This window comes from Acytostelium subglobosum (assembly GCF_000787575.1).
Source record: "Acytostelium subglobosum LB1 DNA, scaffold: scaffold28, whole genome shotgun sequence".
Classification (NCBI taxonomy): domain Eukaryota; phylum Evosea; class Eumycetozoa; order Acytosteliales; family Acytosteliaceae; genus Acytostelium; species Acytostelium subglobosum.
In genome coordinates, this window is record NW_012236505.1 from 428,006 (window position 1) to 454,100 (window position 26,095).

The 26,095-nt window shown below is 43.4% G+C and overlaps 7 protein-coding genes across 7 annotated transcripts; 4 read left to right on the forward strand and 3 right to left on the reverse strand.

Moving 5' to 3' along the window:
• Positions 1-61: 61 nt before the first annotated feature.
• Positions 62-987, reverse strand: SAMD00019534_107470 (hypothetical protein; the record flags this gene model as incomplete). The annotated part of the gene is made up of 3 exons (XM_012894182.1): positions 62-372; positions 445-723; positions 789-987. The coding sequence occupies 3 exons, from the start codon at positions 985-987 to the stop codon at positions 62-64; spliced, it is 789 nt and encodes a 262-aa protein (XP_012749636.1).
• An 843-nt stretch (positions 988-1,830) lies between these two features.
• Positions 1,831-2,729, forward strand: SAMD00019534_107480 (hypothetical protein; the record flags this gene model as incomplete). The annotated part of the gene is made up of 2 exons (XM_012894183.1): positions 1,831-1,868; positions 2,045-2,729. The coding sequence occupies 2 exons, from the start codon at positions 1,831-1,833 to the stop codon at positions 2,727-2,729; spliced, it is 723 nt and encodes a 240-aa protein (XP_012749637.1).
• Positions 2,730-4,806: 2,077 nt separating this feature from the next.
• Positions 4,807-6,138, forward strand: SAMD00019534_107490 (hypothetical protein; the record flags this gene model as incomplete). The annotated part of the gene is made up of 1 exon (XM_012894184.1): positions 4,807-6,138. One exon carries the CDS (start codon positions 4,807-4,809, stop codon positions 6,136-6,138), a length of 1,332 nt encoding a protein of 443 aa, XP_012749638.1.
• A 288-nt stretch (positions 6,139-6,426) lies between these two features.
• SAMD00019534_107500 (hypothetical protein) lies at positions 6,427-8,379 on the reverse strand (the record flags this gene model as incomplete). The annotated part of the gene is made up of 1 exon (XM_012894185.1): positions 6,427-8,379. The coding sequence occupies one exon, from the start codon at positions 8,377-8,379 to the stop codon at positions 6,427-6,429; it is 1,953 nt and encodes a 650-aa protein (XP_012749639.1).
• A 4,449-nt stretch (positions 8,380-12,828) lies between these two features.
• SAMD00019534_107510 (hypothetical protein) lies at positions 12,829-14,115 on the forward strand (the record flags this gene model as incomplete). The annotated part of the gene is made up of 1 exon (XM_012894186.1): positions 12,829-14,115. A coding segment is annotated over one exon (1,287 nt), but the record flags the coding sequence as incomplete, so codon positions are not given.
• A 505-nt stretch (positions 14,116-14,620) lies between these two features.
• Positions 14,621-15,022, forward strand: SAMD00019534_107520 (hypothetical protein; the record flags this gene model as incomplete). Its single annotated transcript, XM_012894187.1, has 1 exon — positions 14,621-15,022. One exon carries the CDS (start codon positions 14,621-14,623, stop codon positions 15,020-15,022), a length of 402 nt encoding a protein of 133 aa, XP_012749641.1.
• Positions 15,023-20,514: 5,492 nt separating this feature from the next.
• On the reverse strand, positions 20,515-25,326 carry SAMD00019534_107530 (hypothetical protein; the record flags this gene model as incomplete). Its single annotated transcript, XM_012894188.1, has 5 exons — positions 20,515-22,633; positions 22,692-23,997; positions 24,099-24,627; positions 24,700-24,998; positions 25,077-25,326. The coding sequence occupies 5 exons, from the start codon at positions 25,324-25,326 to the stop codon at positions 20,515-20,517; spliced, it is 4,503 nt and encodes a 1,500-aa protein (XP_012749642.1).
• Between the last annotated feature and the right edge of the window lie 769 nt (positions 25,327-26,095).

Genomic DNA, 26,095 nt, shown 5'->3' on the forward strand with positions numbered 1-26,095 from the left:
CATCGATGGAAATGAAAGGTCATATGCACGAACGATGAGAGATAATGATAATAACATCCTTTTAGATGATTGTTGTATTTGAATGAGTAATGTCCATTGGTGTCGTTGTCGTTGATGTTGCCTTTGTCATGACAACACCATTTCCACCTATATCTACAATTTGTTGCTGTTGTTGTTTCATCTGATTGTACTTCTCCATCTTCTTCTGATATATTAACTTCTTCCTCTCTAGTTGTTGCACCTGTTGATACAGCTGTAGTGCATCGTTATCTTCACTCTTTGCCTGATCCCTATACTTTTGTACTTGTCCTATTATCTTTGTTCTACTGTCCACTAGTTTGTTTATCTCTGTTTGTTCCTGTAATGTAAGTTCTAAGGAAGTGTTGTCAGTCAGTTAGTTAGTCATACAGTCATATAGTCACCGTGACAGAGTTTACAACATACTCTGCTCAGTAAGTTTGAGAGCATGATTTGATTGCTCGGGAGGCTTCTCTGGTAGCTTTATCAATTGATAGAATGACTCTGTAGGATCGCGGAATAGTATGACATCCAATGTCTCTGAGACGACAGGTTGCTTTGTCTTGATTCCATCGGGAGGATGAAGACGTAGAAGATGAAAGAGGTCTAAAGGCTTCTCTGCAGGGTCTGCAAAGTATAGTGTAACGCCAAGATCAAACTCTCCCCAGCCTGTCTCGCTCATCTCAAACGGTGGTGACTCTACAGCTATTATGGATGAATCGGTACATTAGTCATCATCATCATCTTCGTCATCGTCATCTTCAACATACCTCTGTTTGGATTCTTGAAGCTTGCATGTAGATGAAAGACAACCTTCTTGATAAAGGGCAACTCCTCATTGTTGATGCCTCTGATGTAGGCAGACCACTTGTGAGTATGAGTATGACCATCAGCCTTCTTCCCCAGCCAATGTGATATTGAGCCAACGATGATTGATCGTTCAAAGTTACCCTTGACCTTTCTAACCATGGTTTGTATAATGTTGTTGTTGTTGTATGTTAAAGTTCAACAAAGTGAAGTTGTTTGAAATTTTTGTTGTACAACATGTTCAACAAGACGACTGGCGATCATTTCTATATTACAGGACGATACAGATACTAAACAACCATGTGGAATACCGGGTAGGTGATTGACCATGTCAACGAACTAAGTTATCTAGATTCTATACAAATTCATGAAGTTCAAGTTTGATTGATTGAATGGTCACTACACTAGATAGAACCTCTACATTAATATATAGGTACAGCACATGGGTTTGTTGACGACAGATGGCGATAGTGTCACAAAGTGTCAACATTGCCCAATGGTAATTGATTGAATGCACCAGTACCACACACAATGTACTCAATCACCTTTATTTGAAGTTACATTGCTTCAATTTCAATATGGCCTAGTTGGCATTTACTAGCTACGCTGCCCCCAACACAACACAGAGGAACATTCAATCCGATGGGTTTGATCAACAACACAAAACCATCACCATTACCAATGCGGAATGGATACAACCCAGATCACTTTCGACTGACTGACTGACCCTCCCACATCAATCAATCAATCCGTATGGCTTGATAGCTAGCTTGTTGGATACCAGAGGTAGGTCCATTATAATCAATCCATCGATCAATCAAGAGTACTCCATCATGTTGTACTACTAGCAAAGATGTGTTATAATGGTATATATCTGTGGTCTAACCTTTATTAAAGTGGCTTGAGCCATTTGAATTGACAAGGCTCAACGGTTGTGATCTTCATATCTAGAGATATAACTGTAGCCATTATTTGTTATAATAACAAAAAAATAGTACATGGTACATGTCCCCTGTTAACTACATTAATAGATTGGATGGTAGGTAGGTCCTTGGAAACAAAAGTATAAATAACATCTTAACTTGAGGAACCTATTTCATCATTCACATACTTACAATCAATCAATCAACCAATCAATCAAATCAATCAATCAAACCTAAATGTACCAAACATTAATATCAATCTTTATTCTTACTTGTTGTTTTGTTAATATTTCCAGTGGACATGGATATAGTATCTATCCACCTGCTCGTCAGATTGTATGTGTAAATAACAATCAGAATAGTATTTGGTGGCCAGAGAATGGAGAGGGTATCAAGGACCAGTGGTGCAAGAATGCCTACCTTCATGTGTACAACAAGTACCACCAGTCATCGCCTGCCAACACTCAATTCGTTCAAATCAACGAGTACTCTGTGTTGATCCCCAACTATTCCCAAGGCCTACCAGCACTAAAGGCTGCCGTTCCAAACGCCATCTGCTCAGCCCATGCCATCAACGATGCCTCACAGTTTGGTGACAAGTCTGGAATGTCCATTCCCAACACATGGAAGCCCACAGTGATCAAGGCCCTGACAGGCTCCAACAGTGTGAACATCACCTACACGTTCTGTGCCACCGCCGCCCACACACCCAGCTACTGGGAGTTCTACGTGACAGTGCCAACATTCAACGGCAAGACCACAGAGGTGGGTTGGGATAACCTTGTGTTTGTATCACGTGTCCAAAACCTCATGCCAATCGATGGAACCTATCCTGGATGCGGTGGCAGCAAGCTGTTCAAGACCACTCTCACCCTGCCCAACCGATATGCCAACGCCGGTACCCTAGTGGCAAGATGGCAGCGTATTGATCCAGTTGGAGAGTGCTTCATCAACTGTTCGGACTATGTGATGAGTAACTAAGCATACATGTTGCCATGGCATGTAGTATGTACATCACCTGTAATAATATAACCATTGTCGCACATTCATTCAATCAATCATACATTCTTTATCGCCACGTTGGAAGTAACAACAACCAACGTGACTCTACTTTGATTCAATAAAATCCTTCACCTTAATCTTTAACATAATCAATCAACACAATTCAGATAGTCAATCAATCAGTCAGCCAGACGGTCAGGCGATGTCTGTCTCTCTGCCTGTTGGGTATGGTGAAGCTCAAACACACCAACACAAATCACACCAGTGAATAATTGGAGTGCGACCTTGTAGAGAGACCAATTTGCATTCGACCAGAGTTCATTATTGGGTCCACATCTAACCATACTTTTAATTAAAATGATCATTTTGATCACATGACGTTCTGGTTGGGATAACGATCACAATCATTAGACAAAGAGAGTGTGTGGTATTATATAGTGAGTGTGTGTATGTGTGATTGAGTGTGTGATGGCGGATGGATTGATTGAATGAATGAATGAAGGATGGTCAAAGACACACACAAACACACACACCATCAACACCCCCAAAGGTGCCCTGTACTGGAGCAGTCAACACACATGATCAGGAGGAGAGTGTATCCTTTACATCTCAAACGACGACGATCCTCCCTAACTCGACCAACAGCATTAGCGTGCACCAGCATCATCCTCCACCAACAATACATTCTGCATGCAAGCAAGCAATCAAGCAATCATGCCAGCTCATGTCAATTATTACTTTCCAACAACACCAAACAGTATATTTATAACACCTGTCCATCCATCCAACCATTCATCCAACCAACCATCAATCCATCCGACCATCAACTAAACATTGACATCACCACCCACACCTCTACCACCCCTCTTACTACGACCTCCACCACTACCACTCGTGAAGCAGAGAGAAGGCACCTGCCTGCCTTGCACGCAACAGAACAGTGGAAGGAAGGAAAGAAGGAAGCTACGTTGTTATTGATATTTGTACATAAATACAACACATACATATATATATATATATATATATACACATACATTTATACAGACAGACAAGCATCAACCAGACATACATACACACACGATCACGTCTGGACTAACAATCAAACAAATATCGAGAGTGAAAGGGGATAGACATTGATGTTGCCCTATCAAAGAAGAGAACACAACCACAACGCCAACAACCTGCAGCAGCAGCAACAGCAACAGCATCAACCCACCACACCTGCAACAGCAGCAGCAACAACTGCATTCTAACCCTTTGGCCGTCCATCGATCACGTCAACCTCACACACTACTCTGCGCGTCTACCTTCTCCTGCACACTCGGTTTGCCATTGGACATCAAACCACGCATTGCAGTGCGTCCTCGCCCGCCAGCCAGTCGGATGACATTTTAGAAGCAACAGCTCTCACTCTCGCACACACACACCTATACACAGCAGCTGACCGCCGCGCTGACCGTCTGTCGGGAGGAAGAGCAGCAGCAGCAACAGCATCAGTTATTTGACATCGTCTCTCACTCTCACTCTCTCACTATCTCTATCTCCTCACTCTACTTCCATTTTAAATGTTATATCCATGAGTTTCCAGACCCCCCTGCTGTCCACAATCCATCACCCTTGTATGCATTACTCTTTCCATCCTTGATGATCAGTCAATCAGTGAGGTGAGTGATTGATATTAATTGATTGATTGATTGGTTGGCACACCCAAGTGTCAGTCATTCAGTCAGACAGTCAGACAGACAGTCAATCAATCAATCAATCACAACTCAATTCGCAATCACTAACTCCCTCCCCTCTTCACTTCACCCATCAACTTTATCACGATCGATCAATAACAGAGTCCTAGCCATATTATATATATATATAATATAATAACACATCAACAACATCAACATTGGTGGCCTGTCAACTCTGTCTTGGTTGTCCATAACAAACACTCACGCAATCAATCAATCAATCTTCAGTCAATAATTTCCTGTACATACATCAATCAAACAATCCAACAACAACAACAACATTATAATTTATTGATCATTTAGTAGTAACTGGAATAATGGAATCAATATTCTCATCACTGTTGGCATCATCATTGCTGGTTGGATTGCCCAGCATCATAATACTATCTGTATTCATATTCTTCTATGTTGGCATTCTGATGCGCAAGGTCAACTCTAAAGAGCCACTACCACCGATCATTGCCAACTATATACTTCAATGTCTATTCTCAATCACTTCGTACTGGGACAACATCGTGTCACAGGCCAAGATCTATCGCATCTCACACGACTTTATCGTGTTTCAGTGTCTCACCGTGGTGTTCTTGCTAAAGGTCATTGAGAGTCTGCGCAGTGGCGCCAAGACTCTTGAACAATTGGCCACAATCACAAAGAGCAGCGAACGATCACTGCAGATCCTTCTCAACAAGTTGTCAAAGGAGGGTCATATCCTATACAATCAGGATGACAACAATTATCGAATCAATGCCCCTCCAGTCAGTCCAGAGGGTGGCAGTGGCGGTGGCAGTGGTGCCGCTGCCAACTCAATTGTACCAAACTATAACCTGATGGACGTTTATAACGATCGAATGGACAACACCTACGGTCTGTTTCAACATCCATCGATTGCCAAGGCATGGGGCTCTACCAAGGACTGTCTGGAGCAGTGCCACTCGTCGATGCATGCCAATCCATCCAACTTTTTCAACTTTATCGACGAGAAGGACGTCTTCCTCAAGAAGATATTCGACGCTGCAATGAAACAAAAGGCGGAGGTGATCAAGCTGCAGAGTCTGATATCGTGCCACTTCAACTTTTCAAAGTACAGCAGCGTGTGTGACCTGGGCGGTGGCTTTGGCTACCTTGGCTTCCAGATCATCAAGGACCATCCCAGCACCAACGTCATCGTGCTGGACATGGAGGAGACACTCAAGCATGCCGTCGAGATGGCCAACAATGACATTCAAAAGAAGGATCTGTTGGCCAACAATCAGATCGAATTCAGAGTGGGCGACGCTCTGCAATCGCGCACCATCCCACTGTGCCAAGTGTACATCCTGTCTGAGATCCTCGGCGTCTGGAACCGTCATGATTGTCTAAAGATCCTACATTCTATATCCACCGTGCTCAAGAAGCAAAAGGCCAACGGACTCAATGCTACTCTGATCGTTGTCGACTCTGTAGTCGATGAGAATGGATGTCGCGAGGAGGATCAGCAATGGAACAACCTTGGCATATCAAGTCTGGTGATGATGTCCATCATATCAATATTCAAGCGTACCAGGAATGATTGGGAGATGCTTTTCCAAGAGTGTGGTCTGGCCATCCAGTCCATCAAGAAATTATACCATCCACCATACCTATCTCTCATTGAATTATATGTAGTGTAATAAATTTATAGTAATCCAAGTATGGTAAATACTTTTATATTTATATATAGGTAGGTAATTTGATTGATATTTATTACCTTTATTATCAATATCATTAATAAATATGTTATGTGTGTGTGTGTCATGGCATTAGTAATTGATTGCCCTTGTATATATTTGGGGGGGAGTTTGGAGGGAGGAGGAGGACTGCTGTACATCTGATTGATCGGTATGGTAAAATATGCGCATTATGTGTGTTCGATGTTGGATTGATAGTGATTGAGTGGATAATATAGTCCCTGTGTGTGTTTAAATGACAACTCGACATATCTTGCCACTCGATCGGTGGACGTAAAGATTGGACAAGGTGGTCTGAGACTGTGGCGGATATGTATATGTGTCCACTGTGACAATGTATCCTTGTTGAAGAGTGTCCTTCATCAGTTGGACACCAGTTTGATTGATTGAGTTGTGTGTCAGCACCAATGATTCGATATTGCGGTTGTACCAGAGAGCTTCGCATAATGACCGACAGCCTTCGTTAGTGATGCCATTGGCTGATAGATTGATCTCCACTACTGACGTATTTCCTCGCAATGCGTCACATATGGCCTTGCAGCCATCATCACCAATCTCATTACCACGCAGCTCTATTTTGGTCAAGGTCTGATTGTAGCGCAGTGACTCGGCCAGGGCCTTGGCACCCTGTGGTCCGAATCCATTGGTGCAGAACGATACGTAGGTCAGTTTCTTGTTGTAGCACAGTCCTTCACTGATGGCTGTGGCACCAATCGGACCGATGGCGGCATTGATTGAAATGTCCAATTGAGTGAGTGCATTGTTGGTCTTTATCGAGTTGCCCAGTACCTGTGCGCCTTGTGAGCCAATATTGTTGAAGGCCAGACTGAGATTGGTCAGTGTCTTATTCTCGGCCAGTACCTCGGCAATGGTCACAGCTCCTTTGTCTCCAATGTCATTGCCACACAGGTCGAGGAAGGTGAGTGAGCTTTGTTGGAGGGCAACGGCAAGATTCTTGCTACCCTTGAAGCCAAACTCATTTCGTGAGAGGTCAAGTCCTTGGATGGTGGGGCAGACCTGGACACCCTCACAGATGTACCGCATGGACTCTGCTTTCAGTGAGGTGTCGCAGAGATTGAGGTGCTGGAGCGTTGGATGGCGCTTTATGACCTCGCCAAATATCTTTGCATTCTTGTCAGTGAGCTCGTTCTTGGAGAAGTCAAAGTTGATCAGGCCAGAATTCTTTCCAAAGGCTTCAGTGATGAGGTCGATGCCCTTGGTGCCGAATCTATTCTTGGAGAGGTTTAGCGTCTGGAGTGTGGTGGTGGTCTGGATGGCGGTGGCCAGGGCTTTTGAGCCCTTGAGTCCTATACAATTTTGCGAGAGGTCCAGACAGAGAAGAGTGGTGTTGGTTGCCAGTGCTTTGGAAATCTCCTCGGCACCCTCATTGCCAACAGAGTTGAACGAGAGATTGAGTCGAGTAAGTGTGGTGTTGTTGGCTAGACATGTTCCAATCACAGTGGCCGCCTTGTTTCCAATGCCATTCTGTGGCAACTCGAACGATGTGATTGTTTTGTTGAGAGTGAGAATGAGGCGGACAAAGTTACTGACGTCGTACAGCGTTGGAGTGAGCACTTTGAAGTGAAGTGTGTGTAGGTTGGGATAGGAATTGTTGGCCATCGAGTTGAAAAAGTTGGTGATGCGTCGATCCTGCGGCAGGTGGTAGACATAGTCCATCAGTCTGGCCACGGACAACTCCCTCCATTTCTTGCAGACCGATGTGGTGTTGGTGTATATGACAGAGGTGGGGTCGTCCTTGTGTGCCTTGCCCAACATTGTTGATATTACAATGTTTGGCATGTCCATGATATAGGGTGCCCTAGTGCCTGGTGTACATAAGATGTCTGGTATCTCAGGACTGGTGATTGCTGGTGGCGCAGATGGTGGTTCGGGTTCGGGTGATGTAACATATCGTGCACTATTCGGAGTTGACGATGATTGACCAAATTGTTGTTGTTGTTGTTCTTGGCCATATTGATTGTATATCAATGGAGAGGTGACTTCATGTTTGGACTCTGAAATATCAGGTAATATTATACCACCACCAGCACCACTGGTGTTGAATTGACTACTGTTGCTGCTGTTGTTGTTATTGTTGTTGGTACTGATTGAATCCTCATCGTCGTGATCATTTTCCTCCTTCTTGCCAACATGTTGTTGATGTTGTCCCTGCTGTTGTTGCATGTAATAGTAAGGATTCTGGTCGAAATTACTCATCTCCTATATTTGTTATTATTGTACATTGATTTGATAGAGTTAGTAACTTTGATCATCATGTTGTTGATGTTGTTGGAGTGAATGAATATTTGATTGAGTTGGAGAAATGTGAGTGAGAGTGAGAGAGAAAGACGAATCGAGGCCATACCTCTTGATCAAAATTTAACATGTGTACACACAAATAATTATTACTGTTGCTGCTGCAGCTGCTGCCTGTTGATTGAACAGTTGGTGGTCCTGTTGTTGATGAATGGAAATTGTCTAATGTTGATGAGTTTTTTTTTGTCAATCAACTCTTTTGGAGAGAAGAGAGACCTTGATAGGTGGATGATGATGGTTGATTGGTAGATAAGGTGCTTGTGTGTTGAATGACAATGGCAATGCCATTCGATCAACGAAGGACGAACCACAACCAATCCTATTCCAACTCTTGCCGACTCCACCCTTCGTCCATCCTTCCAACCCCCCACATTATAATCATTATGGACGGACATAGGGCGGGCAGTGTGAAATGGAACATGTGTTGTGGACAAGACAATTATTGGCTTAGGGGGCACACTGTTGATAATATATGATATGTTATGTTATGTTATGATTATGATGATGATGTGGTGGTCGCCTGATGTATTGTTCAACACGAATGATCCGAGTTATAAAATGTTGCCAACCGTTCCACACCTACATCCAACCAATCTGAAGTTGTCGTTGTTGTTGGTTGTTGGTTGTTGTAGAGCATGGGGAATAGTGGAAGTAGTAGACTCGGCAGATCACTCAACACTGTCGACTGGTAGCAACTCTCACACGTGTACAAACAATCACACTGATTCCATATGGAGAGCGTGTGTGAAATGACTGACGACACCCTGGTGGTGATGTCTCAGACATAGAGATATAATTAGTTTACTACATCCTTCACCGCCCATTGTATATAGATGGATTGTGGAGTGGGGTAGTTTATGTTGGTAATGGCGATTATTGATCAATAATTCGAGTTGGCAGATCATTGAAGATTCCATTTAGTGATGGTGATTGTGTGTGGGTATGTGTGTATGTGTAATTAGATGAATAGGTAGACGGTGACCAATGAATGGTCAGTTGTATGTGTGAAGTGTAGGTACCTGATAGATCTGATCTGGTTGTTTGACTGTCTGTCTTCAGTATTATTGTGAATATATATATAATATAATGTATATGGGTGGGTGTTGTCTCGCGATCAACTCTATATGATGTCGGCTATGATCCAATGGAAAACTGAACTGTTCATGTGATTGAATGAATAATAATATATTACATAAATAAATAGTTTGTACAACAACAACAACAATTAGGGAATTGTACAAAAAAGGTGATAATGTGTGATCGACAGATGGATGGATGGATTGATGGATGCAAAGTTACCAATAGCAGTGGAGTACTCTAAGGGCGCCTTCGTAATAAATTAATTAATTGATCAGTGCTCAATTTTGAATAATTATAATGATGATGATGTTAAGGATGGATGGATGGATGAATTGGCACACCTATAATTAAGTGTTTGGTACTGCAGAGAGAGAGGGAGGTGGGCTTGACTAGTCACATGCCCCCAGCTCTATCTCCCTCTCTTTCTCCATATGGAGTGGGGTGGATCTATTCAGTAACGAACTTGATTGGGGTATTTGTAGACGTAAATATAACAGATGAGGCCTGTGCTTTCACAGCCAGCCAGCTACATCATTACATCATTGAACCCTCGTCGAGAAAGGTGGGTGATCCCTCCCTCCCCCAACATTAACAACGTGGTAACATACAAACACATAATTTACAATGCATAATGACTGATTGATAGATGGATAGAGGGTGGGTGATGATCATCAATGCCTTTTCCTAAACACTGGGGTAGATCTGATGAATTGGTCGAGTGGTGATGACAATGGCAGGAATGAGTTAAAGGTGGTAGTAGTGGTGGTGGCTATGGAGTGTATTTGGTTTGGTTGTATTTGTTTGTTTTGTTTGTGTTTGAACAAGCTAACTGTTATGAATGGGCAATAAAGGGAATAGATGATCTACTGACTGGCTGACTGACTCTCTAGTCCTGTAAAGTTACTTAACAAAGAGTGAAATAGGAGAGAGAGAGTGTGTGAAGTGATAAATGGAACACATTACCAATGATCTACATCATATAATTGATATTAACCGATCGAGAATGAGAGTGAGGAGGAGATGATGTTCAGAGGTGATCGAATAAATACACTGAGTAACATTGAACACAAACACTCCATCCATCATCCTAAATAATCAATTTTATTGGCGGGACATTGAGCAGACGCACCACGTTTGAAACTGAGATTCTGATTGAATTGTTGGGCAATCTGATCTTTGACAACAACTAGTTGACCAGAATCATGTGGTCGTCTAGAATTTGGCTGCCCAACTTGCAAATTGGTCGACTACCTAATGACATACAACCCAAAGGTTATATAAAGGAAGGAGATGTTAATTTACATAGTTTTTTATAGGGCTAAATTGAGGATGAACCGTGTCACAATGTGATGATCAAACAATTGACAAGTTACCTTATTAGGAGTCAACCCGCCCATAACCAACGAAAGATTTGTCTGCTCATCCAATCAACGAAGAACTACAAACACGTGTTCACTACTCTTCAAAAATTATTAATTATCTACTTTCAATGTTCAACAACAACAACAACAACATTCGAGCCTTGAACCAATGAATGGATGACTTAACATTCCATCTTCAAAGATCAAAAAAGGAGAGCATGATTATGAATAATGATCTTGCGCTCTGATTGATTGATTGATTGATTAATTGATACTCCTGTTGCTGTTAGGAGGGAGTGTGCCAGGTGGAGGTCATCGTCAACAATACTTACATTGATTCAAGTTATGTTGTATTTACAAATTAATGGCACGCGATAATACCCGAAGCGTTATACCAAAACATGGAGAGTGTGACTTGTTGCCAAAGTAATGACTTTCAACTACTACTCCATCAAGACTAATAATATTATGTCCACAAACCAGTGATTAATCACTTCACTTGTAAACAAGTGTGCACTTGGTCAGTTGAAAGCAAGTTCCACTTGTGAATCAAAGAACTTGGTTCACTTTGAATTTGCGAATTCCGCATTCCCGCATTGACAATGACGTCGGCAGTCTGTGTTCAGTTGGTCACTTCCCTCTTGAAGATTTGTTACTGAGAGTGTGAGTGCGAACTTGGTATGTGACCATCGAAGATTATGAATGGTAGTTGCACTTTTCCAACAGTCACTTTCCTGATTTGGTCAGTGATGATCATTTTGAAACGGAAAGAGCAACGGAAAGTATGTTCAATTGCTAAGCCCAGTTTAAAAACTACCTAATAAGTCTCCAAATTGAAATTCATCCCTGTGTTCAAAGCCACTTGATCAAGTGGGTTGGTCTAGCTTTTGCCAAGGAATGCTCCAAATAAGCAAAGTCCACAGAATTTTACCAAGGGGTGACTGACTAGTTGGTATGAGCAGCACCAACAACAATTTGTTTTGAATTTAATTTATAGGATAATGGGCGGGGTGCTGGTTGTTGGCCGTCTGGATTTAAAGGACGGAACTCAACAAACAGTGAGTTTCCACCACACTCTACATTAACAACAAAGACAATACCATTCAATCACTATCTCACTATCATTACCCATACATCATAATGTAGTGTGATTTATGTACTTCACAAATATAAAGACAAAACAATCAATATAATATTACAACTACCAAACATACTACCATTACTACTTCCAAGTGCTGTTCATTCGTAATCAGCATTGTTATCATCGACATTCATTCGAATTAATTACAACCCACAACCCTTCCTTCTCCCAACACTCTCCTCCTCCTCCCCCACCTCACTACACCGACCTGTTGCTCAATCAACACCTCCTACAACTATTCCATTTCCTCTTCCGGCCGAATTGCCACAAACCCATTTCAATTTCGCGCACTCCACCCCCTGTTGTGTGTGTAGTAGGTATCAAACCAAACGGTTATTGGGTTTGGGGCTTTTTTGATCGAGTGTGTGTGGGTGTGTTTGGGCTTGGTCTTTGTTTTTTTTTTTTTTACGTAATTGAATGAAGCCAAGCCCCAAACACACACCACCACAAAATGATCACTGATGATGGTGACGACTAATCACTCACTCACACTCACTTTCTTACTTCTCCATCTGATTGATTTTTATCTAGTTTATTTAAAAGAAACTGTACGATTTATTCAACCTTAGTCCTCCACCTCCAGCGTCACCGCCAGAAGAAGAGACACAACAACAACAACAGCAGTCGCCCTCTGCAAACATCATTGGACCACCTTCGTCTTTCAACGCATTGTCTCTTCTGCCCTCTCTGTCACAAGCCACTACCGCCAGTCACTCTGCATCAGCAAACCATCTCCATCAACACCAACAACATCACCAGCAACATCGTCATTCCCCCTCTACGACGATGATGGAGCGACTTGAGCTCGTGCAACAGTCTTCGCCCTTTGAGGAGAAGATCACTCGCAATGGCTTCCACAAGAACATACGCGTAGTCATCAAGAACAGTCCGTTCAACGTGCAGTTCCGTCTGAAACACCATGACGTCGATCTGAACAACGTGGCCTTTGACGCCAAGCTCATCTACGACAATGACTCGTCGACCGCTGCTTCCTTCCAGACGAACGAGGAGAAGGAGGTCGACTTTGTAAAGTCAAAGCCAGTGGAGTACAAGTTCACACCCAGTGAGCTGGGCGACGTTGTCAATGTCGAGCTCAGGATCAAGGTGCTGACATCGCAACACGAGGACATGTTCTTTAAGATCAAGGTCGAGGGCTTTGACCCGGCCACCAAGCAACCAATCAAGGACCTGTGCGCTGTTACTCTGCCCATCAAGGTCATCTCCAAGCCTGAGCAGCAAAAGAAGAAGCAGCCTCAGAAGAAGCGCTCGTGGAATGATATACTGATGGACTCGGTCACAAAGATCCAGATGCAACAGAATGAGCAACAACGTCTTATCGAGCGTCTGCTCGATCACAACTTCCGGCCACCAACATCGTCGTCGTCCTCTTCATCATTTCTCTCCAACAACGGATTCTCCAGTGGCAGCAGCCTGATTGGAGGGTCAACATCGTCAGGGCCCTTCCCAAGTGGCAGCGGCAACCATCGCATGGACTTTGACGATGCTTTCAAACACATGCTCAACGCCTACAATCAGTTGGAGCCGCGCCAACGTACCGAGAAGGTGCGCCGAGTTTTCAAGAACATGTCCAGTCGCGATTCAGAGACGCTGAATGAGCTGTTGGATCATTTTATCACTGAGAGTGCCATCTCGTTTCCAATGCCCTCCAGTCCCAATTCATCTTCAGCAAGCCCAGTGCTTGTTGCGTCGAGCGGTCTCGTCAATGGCAGTGGCAATGGTCATGGTCATGGTCACGGCGGTCACAACCATCATCACAACAACCACAACCATCACAACAACAAWAACAACCACCACAATCACCACCATGGAAACAGCTCATCCCAATACTCATCGGCACCACAACACGGCAGCAGCAGCAACCATCACAGCAACCATCACCATCATGGAGGCAGCAACAGCAACTCTAGCAACGAACAACATCAAAACAACTTCCCTGCCTCCATCACCACATCGTTTGACAATGAGTTTGGTTCATTCAACAGTGGCACCGACTTTATTCCCTTCTAAACACAACACCCTCACTATTCATCTTCGGTCTCCCTCTCTCCCTCTCCACCATCTCACTCTCTTCTTTTGTACTATGCATCAACAACAAGATCTTGTTGTTGTTCGTCCGGCCAACCACAGTCAACAACACTCCAATCTCCTCTCTCTCTCTCTCTCTTTGCGCACACGATGTCGCACCAAACAAACAAACAAACCGAAGATCTTTGTACCATTGTAAATAAACGGCACCCAAGTCAGCCAGCCACAAGTAATACATCCATTTCCTATTATCGTTTGAGAGGTAGAGGTGCAAAGAGACGCTTGGTATTAATCATGTTCATTTTCGTTCGGATGAATCATTCACACTCGATCACACATACAACATGAACAAAGTGATAAAGATAGATATATAGATATGCAACTGCCTCATTTCTCATTGAACATACTGACAAGGGTAGCAGGTCCATTGTTTGTGGGCGGTGGCACAGCAATGATAACAGTTGTCGTCTATGTTTATTTTATGCATATACTACCGGGTCTGCTGCCCAGCAGTGACTTGACGTTCATGTACTATTTCACACGCTTCGATCTCTTTGGTGACATTGTCTACTCGATGTACGTCACCTACTGTATATACTATAACTACTACAAGTGTATATCGACCGATCCTGGCTCGCCATCATTGGGCACAAAGGGTCACGACTATGACATTGAGGAGGATGTCTCATCCTCCTCGTCCACTGGCGAACCATTGACGATCACAGTCTACAGCGATAGTATTACAAGTGATTGGTCCTACTGCAAGAAATGTCAACAGCCCAAACCACCTCGTTGTCATCATTGCAACGTCTGTAACAAGTGTGTCTTGAAGATGGATCATCATTGTCGTATGTACACATTCATTGGTATACCAACAACATAAGTTACTCACATTGGACCCATTGTATCATTAAAGCATGGATGGCCAATTGCATTGGCTTTAGGAACTATCGATTCTTTATATTATTCTTAATCTACCTTTGGATAGGATGTGTTCATCTGCTACTTCACTCATCCATACTGTTCTATGATGACATGATATTGGTAATGTTTGATACTTTGCTACCTCAGCCAGCTCATCACTGACCATCAAGCCAACAATCAAACAGTTCTCTGATAGGTTCAATGAGTACCAACGATACCTTATCATACTATCTACAGTATTTTCAGCGCTCATTATAATTGTACTTGGAGCATTCATTGGCTTCCACATATATTTAGTTGTATGTACCCTTTTGACTGATCTATCGTCTTTATATTAATTACAACAACAACTACAACAATCAACAGTCAATTGGACAAACAACTATTGACAATATCGATAGGAGTATTGACAGGACACGTTACCATCTCGGCTGGAGAAGGAACTGGGCGATCACACTTGGTAAAGGAAGTTTCTGGTTTTCGGGTGTTCTCCCGGTTGATACGCAGCTCTCTGGTGATGGACACAGCTTTACAACGAGGTCAACGACGACAACAGCATCATCAGGGCAGGACCTCAGTTATTCTCTGTGAACGTCTATCATTCAATTAATAATAACAAGAATCCATAAGGTGGTGGGACCCAAAACGGGTCCGTTTCAAAGTTTCTTGACCTGTTGGTGGGAGATTCTGATTGGCACCTTTCCATCAAAGTTTCCAGGTTCAAAGATATTTTTAGCTTTGTTTGAATGATCTTTGGATGGTATCATTTGCAACTGCCACACCTTTCAAAGACATATCCCATTGGTATCTTTGACCTTACTGTCAAGTTCATTCTTTCAAGAGACCAATATTCATACAAATAATTCTAAAGGCAGGTAAGGTAGTCTTGGTTGAATGATGTATATTTTGGATGAACATGATTGTTAGAACAGTTGTATTCCTCATAAATTTGATATATAAACATACACATACACTCACAAACAACATTCACACACATTCCAATCAATATTCGTTCATGTTGTCAATCGCCCAGATATATAGATCCACCATGGTGGTAGTGGTGTCTGTTCTATCAAATCAATCAAATAGATAACACACCAAACACACAACCAAACAAACACACACATCTATCGGTCAGTCTCTTCAACCAAAATGGGTATGATGATTGATTTATTGGCAACAATCGTTTGCATGCATCGTTTAAATAATATTATTTGTTTACAAACAGTATTCGACAACCATCATCAATCCCCTCCATCAGGCAATCAATTATAATCAATCCATCCATATATAATACATCATGATGATACACATTTAACATTTGGAATACAACTGATAGAGAGCATCAGCAGCTGACTGATGAAATTGGAACACTCATATCAATAATACTTCAAACTACATTATTATTATTAATACTTGTACATCCACTACAACTACCGGCTTTAACATCATCATTCTCTTCACTACATTTCCAAAAAACAATCAACATAATCAATATCATAATACTAACAATTGGTATTTAGTTATTATTATTATTTATTTATTTGAAAAGACTTTGTTGTTACTCTAGTTGAGGAGAGAGAATCAAATGGCACTTGATCCAGGACATCCAGGAGGCAAGATTCAATTACCTAAATGGTTGAGGAGAAAGAGACAGAGAGGAGAGAGACGTATTCAAATAAACAATGGAGCAACAAGTTTGGCACATAGTATCAACAGGAGTATCAGTGGTGCAAATGATACCATCAAGAAGAAGCAGCATTATCCATCAAACTATATCTCCACAACAAAGTACTCGTTGCTCACATTCATTCCAAAGAACTTGTTCGAACAGGTAAGATTGAATGATTGATGGATCGACGGATGGATTGGTTTACTGATGGAAAATTTACATATTATCATTTTTTATAGTTCAGGAGAGTAGCCAACCTTTACTTTTTAGTGATCCTTATCATCACTTATACTCCAGTGTCACCAGTAGCCACTGGACCCAACACTATCAATCTTGCCGTTGTGCTCCTTATAAACGCCGTAAAGGAAGCTTATGAGGACTTTGTATGTTATCATCATTTTGAACATTCAATCCAGTCACTGATCATTACTAACACTTACTCTCTCTCTGGCTGCATGTTATTAAAGAGACGATATCAATCGGACAAGAGAATCAATCACAATACATCAAAGGTGATAGTCAATGGAAAGGTAGAGGACAGACTTTGGAAGGATCTAAAGGTGGGCGACATTGTCATGGTCAACAATCAGGAGATGTTTCCTGCCGACATGATCCTTTTATCTACGTCATCAGACTCTCCAGGTCTGTGCTATATCGAGACGTCAAATCTCGATGGTGAGACCAATTTAAAGGTCAAGCAGTCCCTATTAGAGAGCAATGAACTACTCAGATCACCAGAGGACTTTAAGAATGTAGACATCCTCATTGAGTGTGAGCCACCCTCTCACATACTCTACAAGTATGAGGGTAGAGTCAAGTTTGGCAATCAAGAGATGTTACCTTTGAATCTGGATCAACTATTGATAAGAGTATGTTGTCTTTACAAATCTAAATCACTTAACATACTAACGAATGTTCTACCCTAGGGCACTCAACTGATGAACACTAAATGGATCTATGGTGTTGTGTTGTACACTGGTCATGAGACAAGTACATGATGAACACGATGGGCACGCCACAAAGAAGAGTACCTCGAGACATGATGAATAGATCATGATATGTGTTCTTGTGGCAGAGATTCTTCTCTGTATTCTATCTGCCATGGTTGGAATGTACTTTGAGAAGAAGATAGGACATCGATCGGACTACCTCCAACTGGAGGACAAGTACCTGTTGCAGACCGTTCAGAAATTCTTCACCTTCATTGTCCTCTACGCTACCCTGGTACCGATCACACTCTATGTCACCATTGAGATCGTACGTATATTCCAGAGGATGACCATTAAGAAGGACCGCAAGATGTACTATGAACCTCTCGACCTCTACGCCATGCCACGAACATCAAACTTGAATGAGGAGATTGGCCAGGTGGAGTATGTCTTTACCGACAAGACCGGTACACTCACAAGGAACGAGATGGAGTTTAAGGTGTGCAGTATCAATGGCCATACCTATGGCAACTACTTTTTAAACATTGATGCCAATGACGACATTGGTGAGAGCTCTATTCTATATACACCGGTAAGATAATCTAGATGGATCGAGGTGATCATAGGTCCACCCATTCTAACCTTTGTTACATTCCACAATCAAAAGAATGAGTTCGAGATGAAACAGTCCAGCAATAGACTTGTCACCTTACCAGAGAGAGTGAAGATTGATATGAGCATCCCAGAGAATGTCGAATTCTTTGTTGCCTTGACTCTATGCAATACAGTCATCCCAGAGGCTAATGATGATGGCACATGTAAGTTGTCAATTGGATCACCTCTGATATTATTGATTAAGTTGATTAACCATTAGTTTATAGTGAGATATTCATCATCATCTCCAGATGAGATAGCATTAGTCAATGCTGCCACATCCTATGGTGTGAAGCTGAAGGCCAGAAACCCATCACTCATTACTCTATCAATCAACGGTGACAATGTATATTACCAACTGTTGAATGTGATAGACTTCTCCAGTGACAGAAAGAGGATGACAGTGATTGTGAAAGAGATGAATAGTGATCAGATCATTATGTACTGCAAGGGTGCTGACAGTGTCATCCTTCCAAGTCTAAGTGTCGAGCAGAATGCCTCTGCGCTCAAGGAGAATGAGGACGTCTTGAGAAAGTTCTCCAGTGCCGGACTTAGAACTTTGTGCGTGGCCAAGCGAGTCATTCCCACAGAAGAGTACGAGCAATGGAACCTCTTGTACAAGAACGCAATGATAGCCATCGAGGATAGGGCCGAATTGATGGCCAATGTTTCCAACCAAATCGAGCGTGGTTGGGACGTTATTGGAATCACTGGTATAGAGGACAAGCTTCAAGCAGGAGTACCAGCCACCATTGAGACTCTGCAGCGTGCCTTCATAAAGATTTGGATGCTTACCGGTGACAAACAAGAGACGGCGATCAACATTGGAATCTCTTGCAAATTGTTGGATGGCTTGGAGCTTCTATTCCTTAACGAGTTCACTGCCGAGAGCTTGGAGATACTCATTGATTCTTACATTGCCAGGATCAAGGAGAAAGATCAAGTTCAAGGTATCCGCAACCAGTATGCTGCTGTTATCGATGGCTCAACTCTCTCTTTGGCCGTAACCAAAGAGTTGGAGGAGAAGTTCTATCAGTTGACCAAGCTTTGCACATCGGTGGTCTGCTGTCGTGTGACACCATTCCAAAAGAGTGAGGTGGTACGCATTGTCAAGTCAAGGACAAACTCAATCACACTTGCTATTGGCGATGGAGCCAATGATGTCAGTATGATCCAGAAGGCTCATGTCGGTGTAGGAATATGTGGCAATGAAGGTCGTCAGGCAGTACTTGCCAGTGACTTTTCCATTGCCCAGTTCAGATACCTGGAGCGTCTTATTCTAGTCCATGGAAGGTACAATTACAAGCGTCTCTGTCTTGTAATATGTTTCTGTTTCTTCAAGAACATCATATTCGCCATGCTCCAGTTCTGGTTCAACCTCAACAATATGTTCTCTGGTCAGAGCTACTATGATGCTATCAACATCCTTGGTTTCAACGTCATCTTCACATCCATACCCATCATTGTAGTAGGAGGTCTGGACAAGGATATTGGCTCAAGCTACCTCAAACGATACCCTCAGCTCTTTAGAGACTGTCAGCTTGGCAAATCAGTAAGTAGTTAGAATCAAACCGAGAACCAATATCTCAGCACGTCTCTAACCAACCCTCAATAGTTCAATCACAAAGTATTCTGGTCATGGATCGCAATGGCTGTCTATTGTTCGGCCATCATATCCTATTTCTCATTCTGGTTATTTGGTGACCTTACTAGCTCAGCCTCAAAAGGAAAGCCTGGCGGCCTATATTTGATGAGCGCTGCAGCTTTCACCTTTTTGGTGTTTGTAGTCAGTCTCCGTCTTACGTTGGCCATCCGCAAATGGAACAAGTGGATTCATATTACTGTATGGGGATCCATTATCGTGTTCTGGGTGTTCGAGACACTGTACTGCTACCTCTTCATTCCCTTTGTGATCTACTTCTACAAAGTGTTCATTGACCTGATGATGGAGCCAACCTTCTACCTATCAATCATTGTGGTTGTTGTCATATCACTCTATCCTGCCTACCTTGTCACCTATGTATCCAGAAACTACTTCCCTCAACCATTGCACATTGCCCAAGAGATTGAAAGAAAAGAGAGGAAACATCGTGCTCTTATAAAGGATAGACAAGTAAATCAAGCATAATAAATGGTCTCAGATTCAATAGATGGATGCTAATGTACGATTTTTATTGACTTTTAGATTTCTGACTACTACTGTATCTTTGATAACCATGGTCTCATGGAGAGGAAGTCAGAGTCCTGTTGATTGGGTGTCAATAGAGAGGTGAGATTGTGGCTGTAGTCCTTGTTCATTGCAAGCACGGACTGGATTGTAGACTCGAGCTCCTTCATGGCTCTAAGTTGTTTGGTGTCAAAGCTATCCTTGGCAGTATCTCCAAAACGCTCATGGATCAGTCTGGCAGAGAATATTCGTCGCATAAAGTCCAGCTGTAGCAACAACTTCTTACTGTCCGACACCTGAACCATCTTGCCTGGACAGTCAACGCATCTGTACGACAGCTCGCGGTAGTTCTTGGTTCCTTTGCCACACTCTTGGCACTTGAGCGTCCAGTCTTGATGTTGTCGAACGTAGTGTCTGGTGATCAGCGCCAGTTGATTCTTGAGCATTGGTAGTGGAAGTGCTTGCTGGCACGACTCGTTGGTGCACACAAGGCCTATGATTTGGAGACGAACTGGCTTCTCACCCTCCACGACAGAGACGCCAGAGAACTCCACCTTTGTATTGCATTGTGGACATTCAAATCTTGGCTTCCTGCACTCGGCGAACCTCTTGTCAGCGTCGATTGCTCGGAATACCTCTGAGTTGTAGCTGTCGGCAGCATCGTCATGGGTGCTGTTGGCCTTTGACTTGTACTTTGTTGTGCTCATACCCAGGTAGGATGCGAGCTGGACCTCCTCAATACCAAGCAACTGAGTCAAACGGTAGGTGGGGTGTAGGATCTGGGTGGACAGATACCACTCAATGTCAATGGACGAAGGCGATTCTACCTCCTTCGGGCTCTTGGCACGCTTGACCCACTCGTTTGGACCCTCAGTGATTACGTATGGCACTTGATCACCGGCCTGCACCAAGTGTCCCTGAGCCTTCATGGCCAAGGCCACCTGGACATGAGGTTGAGAGTCGGCATCATTGTAGTCCTCTGGTGCTGTGGACAGAGTCTTGGTGATGACAAACTTCTCAACAGGGACAGCACCGTCACGAAGCTTCTGAGCAATGTCCTCTAGGTACTCTTTGATCAGCACTTGCAGGTTTTTAGAGTCAGAGTCGTCTGGTGACATGATAAGCTTGAGGATATGGTTGCCAATGTCCTTGGTGAGATCACACCAGTCACGACGGACAATGTCCAGTCCCTTGTTTTGGATCTCACTCTTGAGCTTGCCGTCGGCCTTGGTCTCGATGAGGGCAGCATATCTCTTCTTGTTGGTGAGCAGTAGACGCTTAAAGATGCCGTCCAACTCGATCTCCATGACACTGCCCCTGTACTGATCGTTGATCTTCTTCTTGATCTCTCTGCCAATCTCCTCGGCCTCGTTGTAGGTACCAACACCAGTGTAGATCATAAGGGAGTCTGTATCACCATAGATGACATCGTAGTTGAGTTTGGTTGCCACCTCGGAGGAACGTTGCAGATTCTCACGACCAGTACGGGTGACCAACTCGGCCAGGGGAAGGGCGTAGAATCGACTGTTGCTGAAGCCCAGACAACCATACATTGAGTTGGCCACCAGCTTGATGGCCTGTTGTCTAATGTCCAATTGCTGCTTTAGTGTATCGTCCTTCTCATAGGCCAACTGTCTCTTGACCTCGCGACGCTTGGATACGAGATGTTGTAGGACCGATGGCAAGATACCCTTTTGCACGGTGGCTGGAGGTGGCTGTGCCTCCTCCCAACCACCGTTTATGGTTCGGTTGCCATCCTCTCGTTGCTTCCTCTCGATGGTGGTGAAGCAAACATTGTGCTCCTGAATGATGGATGGATACAGTGAGTTGAAGTCCAGCAGGACGACATAACGGTCGTAGTAGGCCTTCTTGGGTGGGAGCACAAGACCTCCTGCGTAGGCAGCCTTCTTCCTGCCAAATGACTCGTCCTTCTTGTAGATCTTGTCGGGTAGAATGTACTTTTGAATGTAGAAGTTGTGCAGCAGCAAGTACTCAATCCTCTCTGCTCTGTTACCAGCAAGGGATCGGTTCCAGAGATTACCAGCAAGGTTGGTGAGTTGCTTGGTGAGTGGAAGGAATAGAAGTTTGAATATCAATCGGAACAGGACCTGGCAATCATTCTCATTCAACTCAATCAAGAGGTTCAATCTATAGATTATTGAGTATTAGTGTTGATCATCACTCGCCGACAACTGTTGATACATACTTCTTGTCGGTGACGAAATATGATTCAATGCCCAGAATATTGATCTCTGCCTTATCCATGTGTAGCTGACTCTTGCATATCTCTACTAGCTTGTAGCTCTTCTCCTTGTTGAGGAACTCTTGGCATAGGAGATACGTGTCACAGATGAGACGACCAGTGGTCACCTTGCGCTCTTGGAAAGCATTCTCGTTGTCACCAATGTTTGATGAAAGCTTGGGGAAGACACTGCGCTTCAATCTTCCAAGGTAGGACCAATTGGTGACCTTGTTGTCCTTCATGCGATGGATGAGCACATCGAGATCAAAGCCAATGATGTTGTGGCCTGTGAGCACGTCTGGATCGACACTGATGATCGTGTCGGCAATGAACGTGAGTAGTTGTCGTTCGTTCTTGCAGATGGTGAGGTTTGGACGCTTCTCTGCGCTCTTGGCAAACTCGTGGGGCATGATCTGGCCAGTCAGTGGACGGATAGCAGTGACGTACTTGAGACGTGTCTGAGAGACCGTTGGTGTGGCACCTTCGATAGAGACCTGCTCGTTGACGACGGCACTCACCATGATGACCTCGGGATGATCGCCATTCTTGACGATCCTCGTGCTGATTGCCATGACGACCACTGGTGGTGATGCGGGCAGTGCAGTCCTGGGGGCAGAACCAGTGGTGGTTGATTTGGCAGCCTTTGGTGCAACGCCCATTGGCTCAATCATCTTGTAGGACTGGACACGACCCTCCAGTCTGCACCAGGATATCTTTGAGTTCATATCCAGCGATGGCTTGAAGCCCTTGAGCAGCAGCCAGCTTGGTCCCATGATGTTACGCTTGAGCAACATTAACTCGATTGGTGTGGAAGTGATGCCATAGGCAGCCTTGAACGTTCTTCCAGAGATATCATTCCTGAGTGCTGGATAGGTTGATGGATAGGTGACCTTCCAGAAGTTGTACTTTCCAATGGCTTGGCTCTTGTTCTCCTCTTTGTAGTCAAAGCAGAATGAGCGCTGCACCTTCTTACACTTCCAACCCCTGATCCTGTTGCTCTCCATCAGAGACTTGATCTCCTCACGGATAGCCTCCTCAGTTGGCTCGCGTGTTGTTTGTTGTCCAGAGGCATCGTTCATATAGTCTCGTGGCATCAAGAAAACATTGCGCTCCATACTCTCAACGATGACACAGCACGATACAAACTTAGTCTCACCACCCTTGAGTGTCTGGCGCACCTTGCCAAACAGGTATATCTTGCCCTGATAGGCACCACCATTGGTATCCTCTTCTGCTGTCAAATAGTAGAACTCAAGACCATCCTTGGAGTCTAATGTTTGAATTGTTGATGCTGGTGTGATAAACAATTTGGTTGGTTAGGGAACTGACTAACTGACTAGCCGACGATCACTAGCCAATTGAAATACATACCATCAGAGACTGATAGGTTCTCAAGAGTTTGTTGATCAACAACACTGTCCTCAGTCTCAGCCCACCAATCATTGGTTGTCTTGGGTGAGACCAATGATAGTTTGACTGGCTTTGCCAATGTTTGGATTGATCCCTTTGAAGGAATTGTCAACACCTTCCTTGCGTCTAACTTGGGGGCAGCAGCTGGCTTGGTAGTGGTGGTGGCTGGTGCAGGAATATCCACATCCTCAAAGCTAAAGTCCATGGCCGAGTCCTGTTGTTGGTCATCGGCAACTAGCTCATCCTTGACATTGATTGGTGCCGCTGATTGTTGATCGAGCTGCTGTTGCTGCTGCTGCTCCTCCTCCAACTCTTGCTGTTGCCTCTTCTCGTCCTTGATCTTTTGAAGCTCCAATTCATGTCTCTTCTCCTCGATAGTGTCAATGTCCATCTCTGCATTGGGGTTTGACTGCAGGTCATCCAGATAAAGTTCCAAGGGATCAACTGTTGTAGTGTTCTTTACCAGATTGGCCTTTTGTAGCCTCTCACTCTGTATAACGATGGTGACGATGTTAGTATCTGTACTACTACATGACATGTGTGATGTTAAATAAACACATACCAGTGATGTTGACGAAGTAGTGACACTGCTGGATGATGATTGTGTTGTTGATGGTGCCGCTGTAGAACGATTGAGGAACTGATCCATACGAGTGGACTGTGGAATGGATGCAGACTTCTTTGAGGCAGCAGTGGCAGCAGGCTTTGACTTTGCTTGACCATCAGCAGTCTTTGTAGTCTTCTTCTTTGATTCTGTCTTCTTCTTTTTTATCCTTCTCCTTCCAGTCTCTGCCGCCTCCTCACCACTGTAATCATCGACCTGGTCCTCCTCATCACTTCTCTCACCATATCCAAAACCATCTAATGTAGGATGACAAAGAGAGGACAAAAGGTCAATATTTGTCATTCAATTGTAGAATACGGTATAAAGATACAGACCATCATCTACAACAAAGTCTCTCTCCTTTCTCTTTCTCTCCAACTCTTGTTCAATGTCACTGACATTATCCTCCTCTTGATCATCATCAGCAGCACTTTGATCAACGTTTGAGTTGTTATCATCATCGTCATCGTCTGGCAACTGATCTGATCTCTTCTCCTCACCAGCCTTTGCTCTCCTCAGTGACTCTAATGACTTTGAAACGTTGCTCTTGCCAGAAGCGTTCCTCCTAGATCTAGTTGTTGTCATAACTAACTAGAGTCTTTTCTCTACCTTATATATTTATGTCTATACGATATATACTTAACAATAATTAATACTTTAATGTTGAGGTATTCAAAAATGAGGTACTAATAATATTCAATTTTTGGCGCTCTTTTCAAAACACTTCCGCAATGTTTCAAACGATGAGATTATAAGGAAGTTCCAAATAGATAAGGTAACAAAAAAGGAAATAAAAATGAATGAATGAGCAGTTGTCGTTTGGTTTATGATTATGGTTTATAAGGACTCTTCTGGGTGTGAATATTGGTTGTCATAGTCATCATCGTCTTGGTATTCATAGTTAACTGCTGTAATTTTGCCATTGGGGTCCAACGACATGACAAATTGGAATTGGCCATTCCAGAAGTTACTTTCCTCAACAGTAATGGCTTTGCGAGGATTCTGCTCCCAAAGGAAAGGATTGGGCCTGGTTGAGTACTTGAAGACATATACAGGGGATTCATTGTGCTTGAAAGTGAGTATTTGCTGAAGGAAAGCAAAGTTATCTAAGAGTAGATGGGAAGAATGATTCAAGTGTGTTATTCCTCTCTAAGTATCGAAAGAAAGATGGCTTATAGTCCTTCCAATCAGTTCGAACATGTCCAAGCGGTGCAGAGTTTGATTATGAGAGTGAGTCAAAGAATGAGTCCGGATATTGAAGAATAAATCTGTTCTTGCATGTCGCTCTATAATACTTGGCGTGATCCCCTAGTGATCCCTAGTTGAAAGCTTCTGAAAAAAAAGTCAGATCCTT